This window comes from Sminthopsis crassicaudata, chromosome 5 (assembly GCF_048593235.1).
Source record: "Sminthopsis crassicaudata isolate SCR6 chromosome 5, ASM4859323v1, whole genome shotgun sequence".
In the NCBI taxonomy this organism is placed as follows: domain Eukaryota; kingdom Metazoa; phylum Chordata; class Mammalia; order Dasyuromorphia; family Dasyuridae; genus Sminthopsis; species Sminthopsis crassicaudata.
In genome coordinates this window covers 124,040,065-124,065,305 of record NC_133621.1, presented here as the reverse complement: position 1 = coordinate 124,065,305, position 25,241 = coordinate 124,040,065, and the positions used below count along the sequence as shown (strand labels likewise).

At 32.6% G+C, this 25,241-nt stretch overlaps 1 protein-coding gene across 2 annotated transcripts in view; it reads right to left on the bottom strand.

The window, feature by feature from the left end:
* TSPAN12 (tetraspanin 12) overlaps positions 1-25,241 on the bottom strand; it is a 102,848-nt gene that overhangs the window by 63,555 nt on the left and 14,052 nt on the right. For both annotated transcript variants that reach the window (XM_074268163.1, XM_074268164.1), the window contains 2 exons: positions 14,811-14,893; positions 12,829-12,964 (listed from right to left, as the gene is read on the bottom strand). In XM_074268163.1, the coding sequence (XP_074124264.1) occupies positions 12,829-12,964; positions 14,811-14,893 (219 nt within the window). The remainder of the gene's footprint in view (positions 1-12,828; positions 12,965-14,810; positions 14,894-25,241) is intronic.

The window sequence follows — 25,241 nt, the reverse complement described above, 5'->3', positions numbered from 1 at the left end:
TTGATCTGGTAACGCACCACTAGAATGAGGTTCATGGTTGCACCACTTTACTTCCTCCCATCAACCCCATCAGATTGTCTCCTAGTTGCCCTGCAAGAGGGAGCAAAAGCACCTCTTCTTGACTTGCTCCACTTCATTCTCTGCTGGTCTCTAACCCTTGTGCCTGGCACCCTCTTAGAAGCTACTTCCAAGTTCTGTAGGGGTATAGTGAGGGATAATGTAAGGTATTGGGATTTAAAGGAGTCCAACAAGGAAAGAAAGCAAGATGTTGGCACCCCTGAGAAACATTAGGTTCTTTCTAGTGGAGTATAGAATGAATTTTCTTTCTTTGATAACACAATAGAATGCCATGGAATCTCTGGTCCCTAAAATAGTCATTAAGCATGTAATCATTGATAAACTCAAATTGTTTGATTGAAATTTTGGAAGGGATGAGTAGGAAACATTTTTTATACTTCACTCTAATATAATGGGTATGCATAACATTTGATAAAGAAACTTAAAATGAGTACTGAGGATAAAAATATAATTACATAGTTAATTTATTTCAATTTTTCTAATTTAATAATTATTTTTATTGAACTTGCAAAACACAAAACTCAACATTTACTGAGCTCCTATTCTGTGAACACTAGTTAACCAGTAAGCAAAGATGAAACCAAAAGAAAAAATATTGAAATTTTTAGAAAATCACTGAGGCTTATTTGGTTGATACATCTCAAATATTAATGTACCCCACATGCTTGAAACACGTGCTGTGAAATATACCACATTTAGAAAAAAGAATTGTTTTTTCATTTATAGAGATTCCACAAATGTTAAGACAGGCAATTTATCTTATAACTTGGTTTCTAAATAAATGTCAGTTAGCTTAAGCTTATTCATCTAAAATATTTCCACTTCTTCATCCTGAGGACCATGGGATTTTGCATTTCAAAGGATCTTATATGTATTTAGTTCAAGTCTCATATTACAAATGAGGAAAATGAAGATCACAGCAATTAAATGATTAACTTAAAATAATGAAGCCTTTCCCACTACATTAGCAGTTAACCTCTTAATTTGGTTTCTATGATAATTTGTACAATGTAGCCAAATAGTTCCCCAAAGACAAGAGTAATAGTAGTTCCTGTGATAGTAATGTCTGAAAATATGGCCTTTTCATTTAAAAACTAAAAATGTGCTCTTTACTATAACTTATTTAAAATCACAGTTACCAAGACAGGACCAGAGATTTAGAATTAAATAGGACATCAAAAACGATCCAATACAAATTCTTTATTTTACATATGAGGAAACTGAGTCATATTGAGGCAAATTCTTTGCCTAAACTCACACAAGCAGGTAATAAAGAATATAATTCCTATTTGAATCCATGGGCTCTCACTTCCACCATGACAACACAGAAGCAGAATAACCTATCTGGTAATATGCTTCTAGTTTGAAATCATCTGAGGCAATATGGTACATTACACACAATTCCTGGAGTCAGGAAGATAGGGATTCAAATCCTGCCTTTAAGATTAACCAGTTGTGTGAATAGGGACACTTAATCTCTATGTGCCTTAAGAAATTTCCTAGGACTTATCTACAAATAAGTAGATATTTCCAAAGATTTATTTACATACTTATTGGCCCCATCTTCAGTTCAACAACTTGCACAAGTGCACATGCAACCTCACATCCATGTACCCATGCAGATATACCCCATTTCAAAAAATAAAACTATATTAAGGATGTTCAACATTAAATAGTGTCCTTTTCTTACTAGCTATTCTTTAAATACCTACACTTTAATAAGCATAACATTTGATTAAAGGCCTAGATTGTGAAAATGATAAATGATAAACTCCAGTCTCTAGCCTATCTAATGCTAAACTTCAGACTTTTAGTGTTAAGTAGCTCTCTGTCAGTTGCTTATTTTTCTTAACCTCAAAACAGGAGATTTTAAAATATTACATTACTTGTAGTTAGTATATAATAGAATTCCAGTGTCAAATATTTGTACAAGGTAATGGAATAGCTGTCATTTTGTTAAGAATCTACTGAGACCAGAATATACAGAATATTTTCATTACATGGGCACCTACCCTTCCCCCTCAGGAAAAAAAAAGGGATAAAAATCTCAGTTATATCCTGTGGTCAAAAAGTAACTGCAAAAAAATGAAATCAGTTCTAAGTGCAATCTCTAACAATATTCAACATTTCCAGAACATGGGTAACATTGAACAACCTTTTCTGAATAGAATGAAAGTAAACCCTTAATAAATGGACATAATTAAAGGGAAAGTTGGTGTAATACTAAAACATTTGAATTATAGAATATTTTCAAATAAATAAAACTCTGATACTTTCAAGAATATGCTGTAATTCAAATTTAGCCATCAGAGTGTTGGAAAGTATGAAGTTTCTTTAAAGGATTTGTTTGAATGCATAAACCTTGGGGACTGGAGAAGGAATCTGGCTATAGTAAGTGATTAAGCAATTAATTCTTAATAAATAAGTAACTATTTCCTCAGAGACTTTGTTTTATTCAGCTAATTTGTTTACCTTAACTTCCTCTATTCCTCCCTACTCTCATCCACCCCATCTGTTAGTCAAAGTACATAGTCAAACATTAACCAAATCATTATTTTAGGGATTCCATAGTTATGAATTTCAATCAATCAAAAATCATTTATTATAAGTGCTGGGAATACAAGTACAAATAGTAAAACAATCCCTATTCACAAAGTACTTGCATACTAATGCAGTTCAAATTAAAGAGGTCTTTCACAATTTGGCTCAAACTTTGTTTTCTAGGTAACAGCATAAAAATAAGATGATGTAATCTTTAGAGGTCCTGAAATCTTTAAAAAAGAAAAACCTAAGAAAGTCTCCATCATTTCTTGAACTCTGTAATTGATTCTCCAGTATTTTAGAACATGATATATGTTCATGATTTATGATATAAATGTTACTTTATAAACCTTAACTTCCAGATTTTAGTCTTATTTCTTATTGAATTTTATATTTATTGTCAAAGAGGGCAATATCTAGAAAGTCTACAAATCAGCAATAGGTATTTTAAAGATTGAAAGCTAAATTGAGAATTCTCAACAGGAACCAAAATAGGTTTGTGGAAAAAATTAATAAAACAACTTATCTTAAGAGTTCTGCTACCTTTTATCTTCTTAGGACTATGGGGAGGGAAGTGACTTGCTCAGGGTCACACAGCTAGGAAATGTTAAGTGTCTGAGATCAGATTTGAACTCAGGTCCTCCTGACTCCAGAGCTGGTACTCTATCCACTGCACCACCTAGTTGCCACCTATCCTATTAGTTTTAAAGAGTCTTCATTGGTCTCCAACAAATCACTCTGTGGGATATATATTTTACCTGGACAGATAAATAGACAATAGAGGGGAACATATGAAAAAAAGACTATGGTTCTTCATAGAATCACTGAGACCCAGAATGACAGCTTCCTTCTCTATAACTATCATACCATCATCATCTAAGAGTTGAATAGAAGCCATGATCAACTGGATATTGACAAAATTCACCAAATAATATGATTTTCACTAAAAACTGAATTAGTAAAATAAAACAAAAAAATAAAAATAAAAACAATGCTGAACTGATGGAACATATATTCTGAATAAATTGGGGACCAGGATCTAGGCCATCTTTACCCAAAATCTTCTAGTTGAGGTTCTTCATCAGTAGCATATACCTAATACCACCCCTAGATTCAAAGGAAAAAATAAGGCCCATTATTTCAAGCACTTATATAATATCCTCTATATGATAGGTTAGAAAAAAATCCAAAAGATGGGAAGAAATAATCTTGACCAATACTTCAGAATATGATATGCAATGTTATTCTGTAAATATTAACTTCTGGGTTTTAGTCATTTTTTTCTTATTAAATTTTACAATTATTGTCAAAGAAGTTACATTTACTTTAGTTTATTTATTTGTATAATATATGTAGGAATATACATATATCCTCAAATATAACAAAACTTCATTTTATGAAATTATTTTTCATAAAAGGAAGATTTTTTTTTCTTTTAATTTCAATTAAGAATGTTATAGTAAGAATATTTACCTGAATTTAACAAGTAAGGCATTTTGAGATTCTACCAGAGAAGATCTGGGAAATTTAGTAGGTTTCCATTTTCCTCCTTAGTCTTAGTAATGTACTTTTAATGCCAAAAACATTTTATTTTTAAAAATAATTTAATTCAGTTAAATATTTGTTAAATATTTATAATATACAATATATTATGCTAGACACTGGTGATATAAAAACAAAAATCCATTCCAAGTCCTCAGGGAGGGCACTCTACAGAAAGGCTGCAACACAGAGAGATAAATGCAAGGGAGTTTGAAGTGGAAATTGTCAGTAACTGATGGGAAAAGAGAAAACTTCATAGAGGAGATGGTATCTGAATGCTACCCTGAAGGAAGATAGAAATTTGAAAGGCAAAAATATAGGTCAGCTTTCTTTAAATGCCCAGTAGCAGAAAAGGTAGACTAAGTATTAGAAACAGCAGTTTGGCTGAAATACAAACAATGTGAAGCAGAGTAATGAAAACTAATACTGAAAAAGCAGGTTTGAGCCAAATCGCATAAGACCTCAAATGCCAGGCTAAAAGTCTGAATTTTAGCTTATAAGCAATATGGAACACTGGAGATTTTTATCAAGGTATATAATCAGATGTATTTTAGGAATATTATCTTGGCATGGATAGAAGGAAGAAGAGATTGGTGGTAGGAAGATGACTTTAGGAGGTTATTGACACACCAGCCAAGTACTGATAATTGTGTCAGAGAAAAATGAGAAAGGAGTGGAAATGAGAAATTACAGTGGAAAAACTAATAGAACTTTTTAAGTGATTGAATTTGAGAAGCTGAGGAGAAAGTAAAAAAAAAAATAACTCTGAATTTACAAATCTAGATAACTGGGAGGATCTGCTCTTGAAAGTGATGGGGAAGTTTGGAAGAAGGATAGATTATTCAATGTTTGATAATTTGAACTTGATGGGACATCCAAAAAGAAAAGATCATTAAGCAGTTGGAAGAAAAAAGGACTGAAATTCAAGATAGAAATTCATTGCTTATGGAGAATTGAGTGTTATCTATGTAGAGATCATAATTAAAACCATGAGAACAGAGGAGATAATGAAGAGAGAGAGTTTAAAGGAATACATGGAAACAGGATGGCACTTTGAAGGATCCCCATGTATAATGGGTAGAATGTAAATGACAATGACTCAGCAAAGGAGATCAGAGAAGTGCTACTAAACAAGCAAGATTAAAATTAGGTTTATGTTAGTGAAGTCAAGGGAGGAAAGAGGATGCAATAAGAATGTTTTTTCAAAGCCAAAAGATACATATTGTTCAATATAGATGTGGATTGAAAAAAATGCCAGTTTTAGGTCAGTTATAGATTGATAGAGTGTAGGATAGCACCATCAAGTAAAGAATGAGAGAGATGTTATCTTAGTAGATAAAAGGGAAAGAGTAGCAAAATATGGAGACCCTGAAGATGACAGAAAAGGAATGATCAGTAGGACAGTTTCAAGGATGAAGGCAAGAGGAATTGATGGAATTGAGAATATAGAGAGGGAAAGTACAAAACGCACGCCCTGAGAATATGGGAAAATATCTCTCCAGAAATGGAAACTTTAAAGGTCAAAGAAATGTAGTCTAAAAGACATCAACAAGTATTGTATTCTAATTCTATCTCAAAGAGTGGTCTCTACCATATTAGATTCTAGCTCTACCAAGATGGTCAGATAAAATGAACTACATAGAAAAACAACAATCTATTACGTACTTGACCTCAAGCAACACCAAGATTACTCCAAAGTTTAGACATTCTTCTATAGAACTTTCAAGTGCATTAGAAACAGAATAACATAGTGTTGAAAGTATTCTTTGTATACCTGTTTTAGTAAGTACATCAGAATGATTTATTAAACAGTACATCAATTATGGGTATGCAAATGAGTGTTTTAAAAATAATAGGTTTATTTTAATTAACATATTAGAAATACAATTTTGTAACATTATTTGCTTAGGGAAATCCATTTTTCATGGCAAAAGAAAAATCTGACTTTGATCTAGTTCACACTAAGTTTCATAAAACCTTAACTGCATCAATATTAACACCTGACAATTATACTGCATTATAAGTTTTCTAAAGTATTTTATGTGCATTACTTTATTTCAGTCTCATAACAACACTAGTAGTATAGTACTACAAGTATATTACTACCATTTTACCAATGAAGAAATTGAAATTCAAAGACTACAACAAGCATACGCATGATCACAGCAAATATGTATCAGAAGCTAAAACTCAAACTTTGTATCTCTATTGACTACAAATTCAACACTTTCTTTTAACCCATGATACTTCATGAGATTTATTCGTCTCAGGAATGTCTGATAAAACAAATACTTTCTTCAAGTATACCATTAAGCTATTCAACAATAAAAGTATATTCATAGCATGATGTACTGAATTTCCTTAAGCAAGGGATATTCAAGTTGAGGCCAGATTTATTGAGAAATATAGAAGGGAGTCATATTTCCCATTCTAGGAATAATTTACAATTTCTCTTTGAAATCATTATTGTGTTTAATTGCATCCACTAACTTGTGAAACTGTTGTCTTTTTCCTCCTCAAGAAACGTGACCATTCTTAGAAAAATCAGGCTTATTAACTTGTCAACTCCATTTATTCTTTTTGTTGTTGTTGTTAGGTAGTTAAGTCATATTGTCTAATGTACAACAGATTCCTTTAAGACAGTGTTTGCCTTTTTAAATTCTTCAATATTCTAGCTTTGTGGGAAGGGCACTTTAAAAAGGAAGTACAGAAGGAAGGAAGGAAGGAAGGAAGGAAGGAAGGAAGGAAGGAAGGAAGGAAGGAAGGAAGGAAGGAAGGAAGGAAGGAAGGAAGGAACGAAGGAAGGAAGGAAGGAAGGAAGGAAGGAAGGAAGGAAGGAAGGAAGGAAGGAAGGAAAGAAGGAAGGAAGGAAGGAAGGAAGGAAGGAAGGAAGGAAGGAAGGAAGGAAGGAAGGAAGGAAGGAAGGAAGGAAGGAAGGAAGGAAGGAAGGAAGGAAGGAAGGAAGGAAGGAAGGAAGGAAGGAAGGAAGGAAGGAAGGATGGGAGGGAGGGAAAGGAAAGAAGGCAGGGAAGACATAGAAAAAAAGATGGAGAAGTACTGAGTATCAAGAATGGATTCAGGAGAGGAGTAAAGGAGTAAGTTGGAAGACTAGAGAAGTTCCTCAATGAAGTTTTGAGGAAGAACTCACCAATCAGAAGAGTGAGCTGCAGAAGAGTAGGTACCTTCTAGAGCAAGAATGTCACAAGAACAGAGGCATCTTCTACCTCTACATTTACTGAATTCTTTTCACATTGGTTTGGGTTACTTATCTATTCTTCACCTTTTCTTATTAACTTTTATTTAAACTCCAAATATAAATAAGGATATAAAAGCCAGTGTGACACAGTATAGAAAGTGAGAAAGAGTTCTACCTAATAAAATCTAATTAGTATTAGCAGTACACATAGCTTTTTCTAAACCCTGCAGAAAGTGGTGTGATTATTTAAACAGACTCTGTTTTATGTCTGCCAGATGTAAACTATATGTTCATTTGGAACCCAGTTACATAAAGAGTGAAAATACTGTGTTCTTGGCTCAACTCAAAGTGATGAAGCAGAAATTACATATACTAATAACATATATGATGCCAGAGAATTTCAGTCAGATATTAAGCATTATGAACCCCAACAACTCCAAAAATATAAGGAAAGAGCTATGCAATTCTTTTTTTTCTCCCAACAGCATTTTTACCAGTGTGCAAATCAAAATTTTGCAGACTATTTTAATTTTTAAAATTTCAAATAGGTTATTCTACAGCTTGTAATGGTTAAAAGTGTGATGATAAATAAAAAACTAAACTAATTTTAAATATATAACATATCCTCGTTGCCACAAGTGAATTTGAGTCAGCTTTTGTTGTTTGTTGTTTCAGTCTCTTTGTGATCCCATTTGGGGTTTTCCTGGCAAAAAGCAAAATGGAGCAGTTTGCCATCTCCTTCTCCAGTTCAGTTTACAGAAGAACTGAGGTAAACAAGGTAAAGTGATTTATCCCCAGTCACTTAATAAATCACATAATAAGTGTCTGAGACCAGAATTGAATTCAGGAAGATGAGTCTTCCTGTCTCCAGGCCCTGCATTATGCCCATTGTGAAACCTAGCTGCCCTTCAAATCAGCTACTGGTTTTCAACCCTTCATCACTGAAAATTACTTAGGAGGCAAGACATTACAAGACAATGTATAGGAACTACTTGAAATATTTATTCCTCCTTCCTTCACAATGAGTTTCAGATTCCAATTCAAAAGACATAATGCATTATGAAAAGTGTGACTTTTGATAATTTTGAAGCATGAAACAACCATAATGATTTATAAGAGATGAAAAAATATGCTGGATGTGTGTATTTAATTATGATATTATAACCAAAGTTATCTCAAATATATAAACATACATGCATTTGTAGCCTTCAATAGATATGTTTTTATATATAAATATATATGTATTTAAATTTATACATATATATATGCATAGATATAGATAAGATATAGGCAAAACCAGGGATTTTTTGCTAGTTTGAGGTTTCATTAGTGTTAAGAATACTCTCTGTGAGAAACATTCTCTCCCAATGGAGATCATTGTCTTTGTTACTTAAAGTCTTAGAGGATATGGTACATTGAAAGGTAAAGTGACTTTCCTAGGGAAATTAGTATGTGTCAGAGATGAGTAGAGGACAAGAATCTAACTATTTATCTAGAGATGGACATATCTTGTGTAAATCTTATTTTGTTTGACACACACACACACATACACGTGTGTGTGTGTGTGTGTGTATACGATATATGTATAATGAATGAGAAATGTGTAGGTAAATGTCTACATAGCTATACTTTGATACAATGATTACATTAGAAAAAGTATGCTTGACAAAATACAACAGCTAAAAATCAGAATTCTGAAAACTTCAAACAAAACAAAATACTGAAATACAGTTTAGTTCCAAATGTAGGAGAAAAGCCTCTATAGACATCCCAAATAGTACTCAATAACCAAAAATAACTAGTCTTCTTTACTCTAAATCTAATACCTTGAGCAAATAATTATTTATTCTAGGAACAGATCAGATTAGATGCAGAGTTGGACTTGATCAAAAAGACAGAAAAATGCATTTTAGTAAACTACTCATTAAGAGTGCTTAAAGTAAATCTGACAGTAACTGGGGGAAAGAAAAATATTAAATAATAAAGTAAATCTGACAATTAAAGAGAGATAGACTTAAATCTTTATGTTTGTTTTTACAGTAATTATAAACAACTGTGCCATAACTGTAACATGCAGCATTCTAATTATAAAAATAACTTATATACCATCAATATATTATATTTTTCCAATAAAAATAACATTTGCAGTGACCTAACCAAACTACTATCTACTCGCTTTTATATATATATATATATATATATATATATATATATATATATATATATATATATATATATATATATATATATATATATATATATATTCTATGTGGTACAGTAGAAAGATTACTGATCTGGAGTTTGAATTGGAAGGTCTGGATTCGAAAGCTACTTCTATAACTTCACTTTTGTGTTCTTTGACAAGTCACAGTGACTTTATGCATAAATTTCCTCAGTTTCTCTGTAAAATGGAGGATTGACTAAAATGCCTCTACTGTTTCTTCTAGCTTTACATCTATGATCACTGCAGTGGACAGAGAATGAATCTGGAGACTCCAGGTGGGCAAATAAGTTCTTTTTTTTTTTAAATTATACAAAAATGATATGATTATGTTCTTATTAGAATTAAAAGTTGTACTAAAAGATTGAGGGAAGCATAAATCTTCTCACGTTTTGAAGGTATTTAAATGCTTTTAAAACACTAATGTACAATTCATTGTGACAGATAAATAATGAAAATTAATGTGCTTGCAAAAAGCAAACAATTTTTCTTTACTGCCAATTTTTATGCCCAGTTTATACAACTATTGTTTATATGTGAAAACTGGCTATAAGCAAAGTTTTTTTTTTAATAATAATATTATTTATAAATGACAAAAAGATGGAAGCAACCAAAATGCCCAGTATTTTTTAAAAATGACCAAATAAATTTTGGTAATTCACATAAAAATATTATAATACATGTAAAATCAAAAAAGGAATATAAAGAAATCTGAAAAAATCTTTATGAAATTGTACAAAAAGAAAAGAACAAAACCAGAAGAACAGAGTACATACTAACTTTAAAAAAACAACCTGATACTTAGAATGAATCATTTGTTTTAGTATTTTGTACATTGTAACTAATTGATTTAAATATAGTTTCAAAAGTTACTTTAATTGACTATATTGAAATTTCCAAGTAAATGATACTGCTAATTCTAGGTTTTTTATTCACAATAAAGATTTTAAAAGTATTTTATATCTTATAAGTTAGATTAATATTGAATACTAAATATTTCTTATATATAAATGATTAATTTTAAGAGAAAAAATTCTCATTGAGAAAACCCATGTTGCAAAATTGTATTTTAACAATGTAAAAGTAATATATCAATGAAATAGGATAATAACAAACAACAAAGAAAAAAATCATGCAAACATATTTTCATCACAGGGAAACAAAATGGATATTTCACAAACTTAAAATTCATGTATTAATGACATTGTCAAAATACATAATTCTGACATTTACAACTCATATCTTCTACTCCTGAGAAGATCTTAATGGAGAATTGAAGGTCTTAAAAAAATGAATCATTTTGAAAATATGATTTACTTTAACATTATAAAACAAGAAGCATAAAATTAACTTTACTAACATTCACAATAGCCTGACTGTCATTAATCAGCCAGTTCCTGATATTGTTCTATAAACTTCTAGATTAAAAATGAAAAACTAAAAACATGGAGTTATTTTTTTCAATAATGAAAAATATGCAAAAACCCTAGAACAGTCAAAATGAAAAATGTATCTCCTACTTAAGTATAATAAGCTGATCTGAAATGTTTACACATTCCTAAAACTTTGTTTTAGGTCTACATTTTATACTTAAAGTTTGCCTGCAACTGAATATACATAAAGTATCACAAGATGACAAATGATGATTTCCTGATGGTTACATTAAGCTACTGCTGAACAGGGTAAACATGTCAGTTCAATTTGTTTACATCCCCACTGAGCTGGTGAAACTTTCAAAATGCTTGTTTTAATGGCAAGGTAGAATTGCAATAACAAATGAATTCAATGATTGTCTATATAGCTAAAAGCTTTTAGTAGTACCAATCTGCTGCTTTCATTTCTAAGACAAAAACAATTTCCACTTAACTTCAATTTCTCATTTGAAAAAAAGAAGGAAGTTGTGCTAGTGAAATTACTCTAAAAAACAATAGTTCATTCTAGGTTATATTTCTAATCATGTTTTTGGCTTTAATTCTAATGATGCTAGAGAAACTATTATTTCATTTCCTTCAGTGTTTCACTGATAAGACATTTTTAAAATATTCTGCCTCTGGTAACTGCATATTTATTTTTAAAATGAAATTGAATGCAGTTACTTAAATCTTTATTTTTAATAAAGGAACAAATCAATTACTACAATCCCTAGCAATATTTTATGAGGTTTGTCTCTCACATTTGGCTTTATCTGATTTTATTTCATAAAAGTCAGTTCCCTTAATTTCTTACTTTTTCAAGTGTTATGGACAACATTTTGAACATCATAACAATTCAATAGGAATTCCTTTTCAGTAACTAATCAAGACGTGCCAAAACCTATGAATATTTGTTGGTTTGTTTCTTTAATCAATTTGCTCAGATAGCTTCCAGTTTCAAAAATAAAACTGCTATAGAGAGGTATTTCTGACTTTATGTATAAAAGGTTACATGCAAATCGATAGGCAAGAATTTTCTAAAAGTAGTATCAGTTTTTTTTTAGAATAGGGCATTTGATTTATCTTGAATATAAAGAATGCCTTCCTTTAAGAGATTAATAAAATATTGATGTAAAAATTCACATGATACCTTTTTGAGAACCACAGAGAACTTCCAAAATTTTACCAATCATGAGTCTATATCTTATATAATTCTAGTTTATAAATATAATTCTAGCTTATAAAATTGGAAGCCATCAAATTTATTTTATAAATGTTTTATTTTATAACTGAAGAAATTGAAACCTAAATAGATAGCTTTCCCATAGTTGAAAAACTAGTTAGTGATAGAACCAAACCTCAATGCCCACTGACTTCTTTCCACTCCAAAGTTATGTCAATATCTCATGAATGTATTTGAATATTTAGGTGTTTGTTTAAAACAATATGAAGAGTAATATAACTTCAAGACAATTTCTTGAGGCCCTGCTGAATTCTTTGTCCTCAGGCCTCAAAGGATCTCTTTGAGTGGTAACATGACCTCTGAGAATAAAACAAAAGAAAACAAAACTTGCTACTATAATGCAGAGCTTTAGAGAAATTGTTCATATTACTACAACTCCAAAAATGAACACAAGACTGTAAATATACTAATTTCAATCATATCTCTCAGGAAAAGAATGTATTCTTTCCCACAGCATATTTGGCAAACACTACATAGAATCACATTGCTATCACAGATCTCTAGGCATTTTTCTTGTGACACAGATTAAAAAAACAACAACATATTACTATTTAATCTTTTTAAGGTAAAATTAAAGAAGATGTAAGAACCATACCCATGCAAGAAGCAACAAATTTCTTTTGACTGTTCCACAGTATCCTAACATCCCCACAATGATAAGGAAACAGCAGACAGCAATCATGATGGGATGAACTACAGGAAAGTAAGTTAAGATGACAGCCTCCTCTACCCTGAAAAGAAACAAACAAACAAACAAACAAAAAAATGGGATAAATCACCAAAAAAATAAAAGACAAAGTTGTAAATCATAAGAAAAAAATCACGATATTTTCCTTCATAAGTTTAAATCTCTACGTACAAATATAATGCTGTTTTCAACATGAGGTAATCTCTCCTTCAGCTTATTATAAACATATTCTTGGGCAAAAGTCTCTCAGGCAAATTAAAACAACTCTAATATACCACTTCATACCTCTCAGATTGGCTAAGATGACAGGAAAGGATAGTGATAAATGTTGGAGGGGATGTGGGAAATCTGGGACACTAATGCATTATTGGTGGAGTTGTGAACTGATCCAACTATTCTGAAGTACAATTTGAACTATGCCCAAAGGGTTATAAAATTGTGCATACTCTTTGATCTAGCAGTATTACTGCTGGGTTTATATTCCAAGAAAATCATAAAGAATGGAAAAGGACCCACATGTGCAAAAATGTTTATAGCAGCTCTTTTTATGGTAGCAAAAAAACTAAAAATGAGTAGATGCCCTTCAATTGGGAAATGCCTGAATAAGTAATGGTATATGAAAGTAATGGAATATTACTATAAAAATGATGAACAAGCTGATTTTAGAAAGGCCTGGAAAGATTTATGTGAACTGATACTGAGCAAAATAAGTAGAACCAGGAATGCATTGTACACAGTAACAGTAAGAGTATATGATGATCAACTATGAAAGACAAAGTTCTTCTCAGCAGTTCAATAATCCAAGGAAATTCCAATAAATTTTGGATGGAAAACACCCCCTATATCCAGAGAGAGAATTATTGAGACTAAACATAAATCAACACATGCTATGTTCACTTTGTTTCTTTTTCTTCTGTTTTTGTATTTCTCTCATAGTTTTTTTTCCTTTTGTTCTGATTTTTCTCTTCCAACATGATTCATAAAGAAATGTATATATATATATATATATATATATATATATATGTGTGTGTGTGTGTGTGTGTGTGTGTGTGAGAGTGTGTGTGTGTGTGTATGTGTGTGTGTGTGTGTGTATGCACATGTATAACCAGGGGAAAAAAGAAAACAATAAAATAAAACGAGGAAAGTAAAACAAAAAAGTCTCTCTTAACTGATAGACCAGAAGGCAGATTAGAGGAAAACCTTCAAGACTTGCTAGCAGAGATTGGGAATTGCAATGGAAATGAACTAAAAGAAGACTGGGTCAGTGAAATATACCCTCCCCTGCTTATTAAGCTTATCCCAGCCTCTCTTCTATCCTCACCAATGAATATAAGGTTTTCAGAAAATTATAAATTGATCTCCCTCACAAAATGGACATGGATTTCAACAATCCTATAATCAATAAAAAAAAAAGTGGTCAGAAAATGGACTACAAGAGGAAGGTGATTTTGATTTAGACCAAGAATATCAGGAAGAACAGTAGCAGTAGATCTTTATATTACCCAGAAAAAAAAATAACCAGAAAATATGCAATCCCCAATATATAAGCTGATACTACTGATCCAGCATCAATAAAATATGTCTGATTGATCCATATATATATATATATATATATATATATGCCGTCATCTTGTCTTCTCTGTGACAAACTGGTTTGTAAAATGTCTAGAATGAGCAAGGGATCAGTAATGACAAGGGAGGGCACACATATAGATAAAGCCCATGAAAAAAATAATATGCCATACAAGTTCCAAATGAAAGAGAAAGAAGGAAAAATCCTTCATGTGTGATCTAAATGGACAATAGTGTGTTGTACCTAAGCTGATTATTTGAAAAATAGCCATAGCCAACAATATTAAAATATATTACTGCATAATTATAAATCCTACCTTGTTTCTGCAGTTAAAGTCAAAACATTATTCAGATAATCTCTCATCCAGGCAGAAACTGCCAACACGCTGATGGACATCAACTGGGGAAAAACATATTTGTTTTTGAGTATTTAATATAATGATACTGCTGGAACAATTATCAAATACATGACTTAATCAGAATATTTGTGTCATTATCCATAATAACCATTTATTACTTACTGAAGCACAATATTACTATTATAATATATGAACATGATCATAGAATATTTTTGCTGTTAAAAAATATTTACTAAACATTATGGCTGGAAAGAAATTATGACCGCTTAAAAATCAAAGTCCAAAAAAGGTTCCCTAGAGAACCTTAAGTGAAAGTGCATTAGGTGGAGGGTTGGGGATTGAGGTGATTCCCAAGGCTTCTTACCAAAACTCCCTGGGCACCATTGCTATGGGGAATAGCTGAATTTCCAATGGGGATCATCCTGGGATGAACTACAAATCGAATCTAGAGAGGAGGCCAACTACCCCCAAGAACACCAGTCATGGGAGTCCTCTAGGCTTCTCTTCCTTCGTCAGCTAGAATGACTATCAGACATCATCTAGCTCACTGATTCCCAATTGTTTCAAGTATTCCTTTTTACTTAAGGCCTCATATGATAGACTGAACATTTGGCTCAGGCACTGACTGCTACATGGAAATACTTTTATCTTTATTGACCGGCTGATGGATGATAACTTTTTTTTTTTTTATCACAATAGCTATTTTCAACCCTTTTTAGTGCCAATTCCAACCTCAGAAAATGACATTCATTTTCTTTACTATAAAAATCAAAACCATCAGTCATTAGCTCACTAAAGTTTCCTACTCCACATAACAACTCCTCTACACATTTTCAACCCTCCCCTTGTTCCTTCCCCCTCCACCCCCCAGTTTTCCACTGATTTAATCTCTACAGGAAAAAGATCCCTTTCTCCTTGCTAAAACTAACCCCACAGCTGGTAACATAACTTTCATTGTATTCCTTTCTGTAACATCGGGAAACTTCCTCATTAGTCTCTCACTTCTTTTATCCTATCTTTAATCTCCTCAGCATTAAGATCTGGAAAACTAGGAAATGCCTCTGGAAAAAATAAGTGATCATCTCTGCTAAAAGACTGCTAATGAGGTAGAATCCAATGTTTCCTGAGGCTGTCCACTCATGTTTGGTTTAGCTTCTCTACTTGCTCTTTTCTTCCCACCTATAGCTTGTGGCATGTTCATGTTTCTCCCATTCCTATAATAAAAATCTTCCATTTGATTCTTCTTTAATTATCACTCACTCTTTATATTATGGGTAGCTAATGAAGATTTAAATCACATCTGATGTGAATATAAATGCAAATATTATTTTTATAAAGATTCTTTATAATATCTCCTCCATCATTCTCCAGGATCCCAATATCCAAAGATTCAGAAACACATCTCTTTCAATCATTTCATTTTATCAATGAAGAAAATTAGAATTAGAGAGAATAATTAACTTGTTCAAAGTCACATTGCTAGTTAAGGGTAGTTAGAACTATAAAGGAGTTAACTCATTTCATAGTGGTTTTTCCTCTATGTGACACAGAATCATAAGTAAAAGTTAAAAAGTTAAAAAGCCTAAGAGGATATCTGGTTCAGTCAGTAGCTCATAAATGGCCTGTTCCATCCAGTCACTAAGCATTTATTAAGTGCCAGGCACTATGCTAAGCATTGGGAAGAAAGGAAAAAAAATAAAAAATAAAAAAATAAAAAAAATAAACAAACAAACAATCTTGCCTTCACAAAGCTTATTTTCTAATGGAGGAATCAACATATAAACAATTAGGTATTTACAGTAGATTAGTAGATGAAAATGTTCTGAAAGGAAGAATATCATGACTAGGAGGGCCTGGGAAAGTTCCCCCGAAGAAGTAAGTGATCATTATGCTCTACCTAAAGACTTCTAATGAGCATGATTTAATTTGTTCCCTGAACCTGTCCATTGCATTCTGGGATAGCAATAAAGGGAATTTTTTCCCTTATATTAAATCTCCAATTCTTTCACTCTTCAATTCTCTCCTAAGCCATTTCCACGGAAATAAACCTCCTCTCTTCTTTTTTCCCTTCTAGACTCCTTGGTGACCCAATTAAATGTTACACCATTCACTCAAATTTTATTTGCTTTATTATATTACAAATCACCATACCAAACCTTACTCCCACCATTTGCCACCTATGTTACAGAACTTCAATTGGGTCTTCATTACTGCTCTACATTTTCACTCTCCTATCTCATCAATTTATAATACCTTTCCCTCAGTAGCTCTTCCAAATCTTTTCATCTCTATTCAAATTCCTTATGGTCCCTCTACCCACTCTTTTAACTGAAAACCTTGCCTCATATTTTACAGAAGAAATTTCCATGAACTCTATTCTTTTCTCTTTCTCATCTCTGATCATTCAAGTACTGTCTGCCACTTTCTCCCCATCTCACATAATGAATCCTTATCTCACAAAGTCCTTAACAAGCCTAATCCTTCTGCTTTTTCATGTTCCCATTCTATACAGTCTCTTCCACTTAGAATACTCTCTCTGTCATCCCTATTTTCTCATTTATTTTCAATCTTCCCTTTCTCATTCTCTTTTCCTTACAAACATGCCCATGCTTCCTTCATCCTAGAAAAAATCTCACTTGATCCTTCAAACTTTGCTATCAACCTAAATCTCTTTTGACCTTTGTGACTAAAAAAGCTTATAAAATATGTCTCCAATTCCTGCCTTTCTCCCCTTTCATTCTCTTCTTAATCCCTTACAATTTGGCTTCTAATTACATGGTCCCATCAAAACTACTTTCTCTAAAGTGACCAATGAGCTCCATAATGCCAAGTTCAGTTGCCTTTTCTTAGGCCTCATTCTACTTGTCCTCTCTATTTTGGTACTGTTGATCATCTTACCCTCCTTGATTCTCTCTTATCTTAAGATTTTGAGGACACCATTGTTTCCTGGTTCTCTTCCTACCTCTATGACTATTTCTACTCTGTCTCCTTTGCTGAATCCTCTTCCAGATCAAACTCTCTAACCATAGGTGAGTTTCAGGGTTCTGTTCTGGACCCCTTTTTCTTCTCCCTCTGTACTACTTCATTTAATAATCTCATCAGCTCTGAAGGATTTAATTAGAAATATGCTGATGATTTTCAAATGTACCTATTTTGACCCCATCTCTCATCTCCAATTGCCTTCAAGACATCTCAAACTGGACGATCAGTAGACTTGTTCAACTCAACATATTCAACTTTCCCCGGGTATTCTTTTGTATTATTGTAAAGGACATCATCCCCAAGTTCCTTAGGCATGCCAACCTAAGAGTCATCCTGAACTCTTCCCTCTTTCACTTCTGATATCCAATCTTTTGTCAAAGTCAATTTCACTTTTGCAAAATCTTTCAAATACTCCTCTTCTTCTGATACCCACACCACTCTACTATAGATTCTTATTATCCCATGCCTGGCTTACTGCAATAGCCTGCTGGTAGGTATACCTACCTTAAGTCTTTCCTCACTCCAATCCATCTTCCATTCAGCCACCAAAGATTATGTCCATATATCATACCACTCAATAAACTCTACTGGCTCTTAACTGCCTCCAGGATCAAGTAAAAAACCATCAGTTTAGCATTTAAAGTCCTTCAGAATTACCTTTCTAGTCTTCTTCAATCAGGGAATAATTGTTTCAGGAACAAGACATATCATTTCTAAGTTCTGGGCATTTCTCTAGCTGATTCCAATGCATGGGATCCTGTCTTTTGTCCACTTTGACTACAGAACCTCCAGACTTACTTTTAAGTCCCAAATAAAATCCTTCTACAGGAAGCCTTCCTCATTCCCTCTTAATTCCAGTGCCTTCCTTCTGTTAGTTTTTCTCTATTTATCCTGTATGTTACTTTCTTTTTATATTGCTCATTATTTTGCATATTATCTTCTCTATCAGATTATGAAATGCCCCGAGGACAGGAAAAGTCTTTTTTTTTTAAATAGTATTTTATTTTTCCAAATACATGCAAAGAGAGTTTTCAACATTCATCTTTGCAAAACCTTGTATTCCAAATTTTTCTCCTTCCTCAAGATAGCAAGCAATCAGACATAGGTTAAAGGTGTGATTCTTCTAAACATTTCCATATCCATCATGCTGTGCAAGAAAATCAGATCAAAAGGGGAAAAAATGATGAAAAGGGGAAAAAAGCAAACAAACAACTAACAACAAAAGTGAAACTATGCTTTGATCCTGCATATGATACTTTCTATCATAAATCTACTGAATTGCCTTGAAAGAGCCAAGTCTATCACAGTTATCATCACATAATTTTGTTGTTACTGTGTATAATGTTCTCTTGGTTCTACTTATTTAATTCAGCATCACTTCATATAAGTTTTTCCTGGCTTTTCTGAAATCAGTCTACTCAACATTTCTTACAGAAAGTAATATCCCAAAGGAAAAAACAGTCAAAAACCTTAATGATCTAGTATTTGACAAACCCAAAAATCTCAGCTTTTGGGATAAGAACTCACTGTTTGACAAAAATTGCTGGGAAAATTGGAAATTAATATGGCAGAAACTAGGCATTGACCCACACTTAATACTGTATACCAAGATAAGATCAAAATGGGTTCAAGACCTAGGCATAAAGAATGAGATTATAAACAAATTACAGGAACATAAGATAGTTTACTTCTCAGACCTGTGGAATAGGAAGGAATTTATGACCAAAGAAGAACTAGAGATAATTATTGATCACAAAATAGAAAAATTTGATTACATCAAATTGAAAAGGTTTTGAACAAACAAAACTAATGCAAACAAGATTAGAAGGGAAGCAATAAACTAGAAAAACATTTTTACAATCAAAGGTTCTGATAAAGGCCTTATTTCCAAAATATATAGAGAATTGACTTTAATTTATAAGAAATCAAGCCATTCTCCAATTGATAAATGGTCAAAGGATATGAACAGACAATTCTCAGATGAAGAAATTGAAATTACTTCTAGCCATATGAAGAGATGCTCCAAGTCATTATTAATCAGAGAAATGGAAATTAAGACAACTCTGAGATATCACCACACATCTGTCAGATTGGCTAGTATGACAGGGAAAGATAATGTGCAATGTTGGAAGGGATGTGGGAAAACAGGGACACTGATACATTGTTGGTGGAATTGTGAATACATCCAGCCATTCTGGAGAGCAATTTGGAACTGTGCTCAAAAGTTATAAAATTGTGCATACCCTTCGATCCAGCAGTGTTATTACTGGCTTATATCCCAAAGAGATTTTAAAGAAGAGAAAGGGACCTGTGTGTGCAAGAATGTTTGTGGCAGCTCTCTTTGTAGTGGCCAGAAACTGGAAACTGAATGGATGCCCATCAATTGGACAATGGCTGAATAAATTGTGGTATATGAATAATATGGAATATTATTGTTCTATAAGAAATGACCAACAGGATGATTTCAGAAAGGCCTGTAGAGACTAACATGAACTGATGCTGAATGAAATGAGCAGGATCAGGAGATCATTATACACTTCAACAACAGTACTATATGATGATCAGTTCTGATGGACCTGGCCCTCTTCAACAATGAGATAAACCAAATCAGCTCCAATAGAGCAGTAATGAATTGAACCAGCTACACCCAGAGAAACAACTCTGGGAGATGACTATAAACCACTACATAGAATTCCCAATCCCTCTACCTTTGTCCGCCTGCATTTTTTATTTCCTTCACAGGTTAATTGTACATTATTTCAAAGTCCAATTCTTTTTGAACAGCAAAATAACTGTTTGGACATGTATACATATATTGTATTTAACTTATACTTTAACATATTTAACATGTATTGGTCAACCTGCCATCTGGGGGAGGGGGTGGGAGAAAGGAGAGGAAAAATTGGAACAAAGGGTTTGGCAATTGTCAATGCTGTAATTTTACTCATGCACATAACTTGTAAATAAAAAAGGTAGAAGAAGAAAGAAGAAGAAGAAGAAGAAGAAGAAGAAGAAGAAGAAGAAGAAGAAGAAGAAGAAGAAGAAGAAGAAGAAGAAGAAGAAGAAGAAGAAGAAGAAGAAGAAGAAGAAGAAGAAGAAGAAGAAGAAGAAGAAGAAGAAGAAGAAGAAGAGAATTAGAAGAAGAAGAAGAAGAATTAGAAGAATTAGAAGAAAAAGAAGAAGAAGAAGAATTAGAAGAAAAAGAAAGAAAAAGAAAAATTAAAGTGGCTAAAAAAAAAAAAAGTAATATCCCAATGCATTCATATACTACAACTTATTCAGCCATTCCCCAACTGATGGGTATCCACTTAACTTCCAGTTCCTCGTTTCTATAAAAAGAGCTGCTACAAATACTTTTGCACATATAGGTTCTTTTCCCTCTTTTATGATCTCTTTGGGATACAGACCCAGTAGAGACACTTCTGGAACAAAGGGTAGGGAAGGGAAGTCTTTTGCCTCTCCTTGAATCCCCAGTGCTTAGCCCAGTGCTGGGCATACAGCAAGTACTTAATAATTGTTTACTGGCTGATGTCTAAATTTGCCTCTTTGCAACATTCATCCATTTCTCCTAGTTCAACCCTCTAAGGGTTATACTTTCTTCATTAATTCCAAGACACATACTATATGTTTTATTAACTTTTCAATTATATTTAAAATGTTACTGTGCAAAAGAAAGCATAATTAAAAACATTACATTCAATGTTAATGGCCAGTACTATATCCTTCTAGTTATAATGAAAGCATCAACAGGAAATAGATATGATACAATAAAATTTAGTTATAAAGAACACTCAAAAAGGAAAACATTTAGACTAAGACCTTTTGTATGCCAATATTTTAAAAAATATTTTACAAAAATCATTATAAAATGTTGAATATATTTTTATTTTTTCTCAATGTAATGAATGTAAAGTGCAATGAATGACCCCAGAAGTTCAAAAGCTATGGAAGGGGATGTTGCAGGGGAAAAGGAATAAACATTTATTAAGCACTTACAATGTACCAAGCATTGTGCTGAATACTTTGCAAATATTCTCTCATTTGATCCCCAAAATAACCATAGGAAGTAGATAATATTATTAGCCTTGTTTTATAGTTGTGAAAAGAGGCAGAAAGAGGTTAAATGACTTGTCCAGGGTCACACAATAAATGTCTGAGCTGGATTTGAATTTGAGTTTTCTTGAGTGCAAATCAGTTTTCTATATACATTGTGCCACTTAGCTGGCTATGCCAGAAGAATAGAAGTTCTGACAGATCCTAAGAAGGTGAATTGAATTTTAGCATTGGTTTTGCATGGACTTTGTCTTTTGCCTCCAAATCAGTCTACTATGAATATGGAAAGGCTTATTATCAGAATTTTAATCTCTATGTAATAGTTTGGTTTTTTTGGTTTGCTTATTTTGGTCACAGCAACTCAATGAAACATCTATTAAAGTATGGAAGGATTTCATATATAGCAGCGGAAGTGCCCACATTCATGAAGTCACAAATTATTTTAAGTACTGACAATGAAAATTTGGTCATTTTAATGAATGATAGTGTCTGTGATATATTCTAACAGATTTTTGATAGCAGGTAGACACAGTGTGGCACACTTGCTAAATGAGTACACCCAAGCAGTTGTCCTGGAAATTGCTTTCAGGAAATGAAGAACAATAGATAAAGACACTAAATTGAAGGAACTGGGCTAGATAACTAACATTTTTTTTAATTCTTAACAATTTTAAAGTTCTTTCTTCACAAACAAATCTGAGGTACATAGCAAAAGTAGCAATTACACATTATACAGATGAGAAAACTCCAGCTCAAAGAGGTATGATGACTTGACTACTTAGACAATCAATAAGTGTTGAAGGTAGGATTTGACCACATGTGCTTCACACATACATTACTTTAAAGATCTATTTTTGTTCTTAAATGGTAAGATTATATGTAATGTGAGTCTATAATTCTGACATTAGCCTTATTTTTGGTAATTTGCCTTTTTGTCATAAAGTTGAAGCAAAGCTAAAGCAGGTGAATGATATCCTGAGGAGCATAACATGGTTCCTCTTCTAAAAAAATTAACAGGTGAATCAAAGGGTACAGTATCTTTCTCCCATTCTCTCTTTGTTTTCTGCTGAAACAGAATGATGGAAGCAGATATTCACTTATCTCTTACATGCATCATTTTTTAGCAATGAAAAAGGAAAAAGGAATAACTTCACATTTTAAGAATATATGTTTATATGAAAAAAGGCAATGTGTCATAGTTGATGAAAGAGACTTTCATCTCTCCTCAAACAATATGTGAATTATGTGACCCTAGACTAGTCCTTCAACCCCTTTATGATTCAACTTTCTCACAAATAATGAGGGGATTGTAATTCATGAACACTAAGGTTTTTTCCACATCTAAATGCTTTATTCCTGTACATAAAGTGATACAGAATGAAGTAAATAGAATAAGAAGAAAAATACACAAAATGATTCGAACAAATAAATGATATCACCACAGGTAAGTGTATCTGATTAATGGTAATGAGTTATCTTGAATTAGATGATAAAAACCCTTCTCTGAATTCTTTTGTTGTTCAGTCTTTTCACTCATGTCTAACTCTTTGTGGAGTTATTTTTGTTTTGTTTTTCTTTTGCAATAATACTCTAGCTCATTTTACAGATGAGGAACTGAGGCAAATAGGTTAAGTGATCTGCCCAGAATCACACAGCAAGTAAGTATGACTATACATGTCACATGTCACATCCTCTAGGAAGCTTTTTCTGTTTCATCTTCAGTTTTTTTAAGAGAATTTTATCTCCCTAAAATCAGTTGTCACATGAATATGTATTATACTAACTGACCATGAGTGTATGCACAATAAACATTTTTAAAATGTCTGTTGAATGATAATAATGTATGACTTTTCTCTAGGCACAATAAGCTTTTAAAAATCACAACTTTAGGGTTATAACAACACCATAAAAGTTATAATATAATGTCTTTTGATCTCAGCAGTTCCCACAAGTGCACAAGATCATATATTTAGAAGAAGGCATTCTAGAAGACATAGAGTCCCCTCCTCTCTACCCTCCATTTTGCAAATGAGAAAGATAAGGCATAGAAAGACTGTGTTTAGGTGACAAAGATAATTTAAACATCAATTATCATCTCTAGGCATATGATTCCAGGTTCTATTTATCCTATATCATCAACTACCAATTAGACATTTCCTATTATATATATTCTGTAGGCAATTCAAATTCAGCATGTTAAAAAAAAAAGAATCATCCATTTCCTTCCAATTGTGGTTATTATTATCAATTTTAACTCTACAACATCTCTTCTATCTTTCCCATTCCTTTTACTTACACAGCCTCTACCCTGGTTCAAGATCTCATCACCTGTCACCTGGACTGCAAAAGTCTCTTAACTGGTTTGTTTGTCTCAGATATGTTCACACTGGAATCCATACAGTTGATGAATTATATTCTAAAGCACAGGTATGACTGTTGTCATTTTGCAGCCCAATAAACTACACTGGCTCCGGCAGGTTTAAATATAAAACTACTGCTTAGTACTTAAAGCCCTTCATAATCTGGCCCCCTTCACACAATCTATGGTCCAGCCAAGGTGGCCTTCTTATCAACTTGGTCCTCAACATACTTTTCCCTCCCTCCCATACTTCTGACTTTCTGAACTTCAATATCATGCCCTGTATCATCATCCTCTCCCATTAGGCTATAAGCTCCATAAGCTCTATTAAAGGCCAAAACTGTCTTCCTTTTTTCCTTCTAGTTTATCCTGAGGCAAGCACAGTACCTGGCAAATAGTAAGTACTTAATAAATACTTGTTGCCTTGCCCTTTGCCTGTCTCCATGGCTTTTCAAAGAGGCCTGTTCCCTGTGCCTGGAATATGTTCCCTCTTTAACTACACATGATAGAATTTGTAGTTTCCTTGAAAACTTGGCTCATATCTGAAATTCTACACAAAGTCTTTCTTGATACCACTCCCTGTTGTTAATGACTTCTATCATCATACCTCCACCCCCACCAAAACTTGTACTATTGAAATTGTATACTTGTGTGAACAATATTTGAGACAAAATGAAACAAATTTATTGTTAGAAAACAAATGTTACAATTTATTACATCTTTTAAAAACTTTAAATATGTAATATCTTCTTTACCTATATTCTCTTGTTTTATATGATTCAGACTTGCATTTATAAGATTTTGTCAAAAATTCTTTAGTTCATCTTGATACTATATTTTTATCATACTATATATTAGGATCTCTTTGACAAATAGTCCACTACTTCACCCAACCCCAATCTAGACTTGATTATCGTCTACAGATTTTTTCTTTTCCATCCAGACTAATTCCTAAGCCATTGAAGTATGCTTATATATTTCATGGATAAATTTCT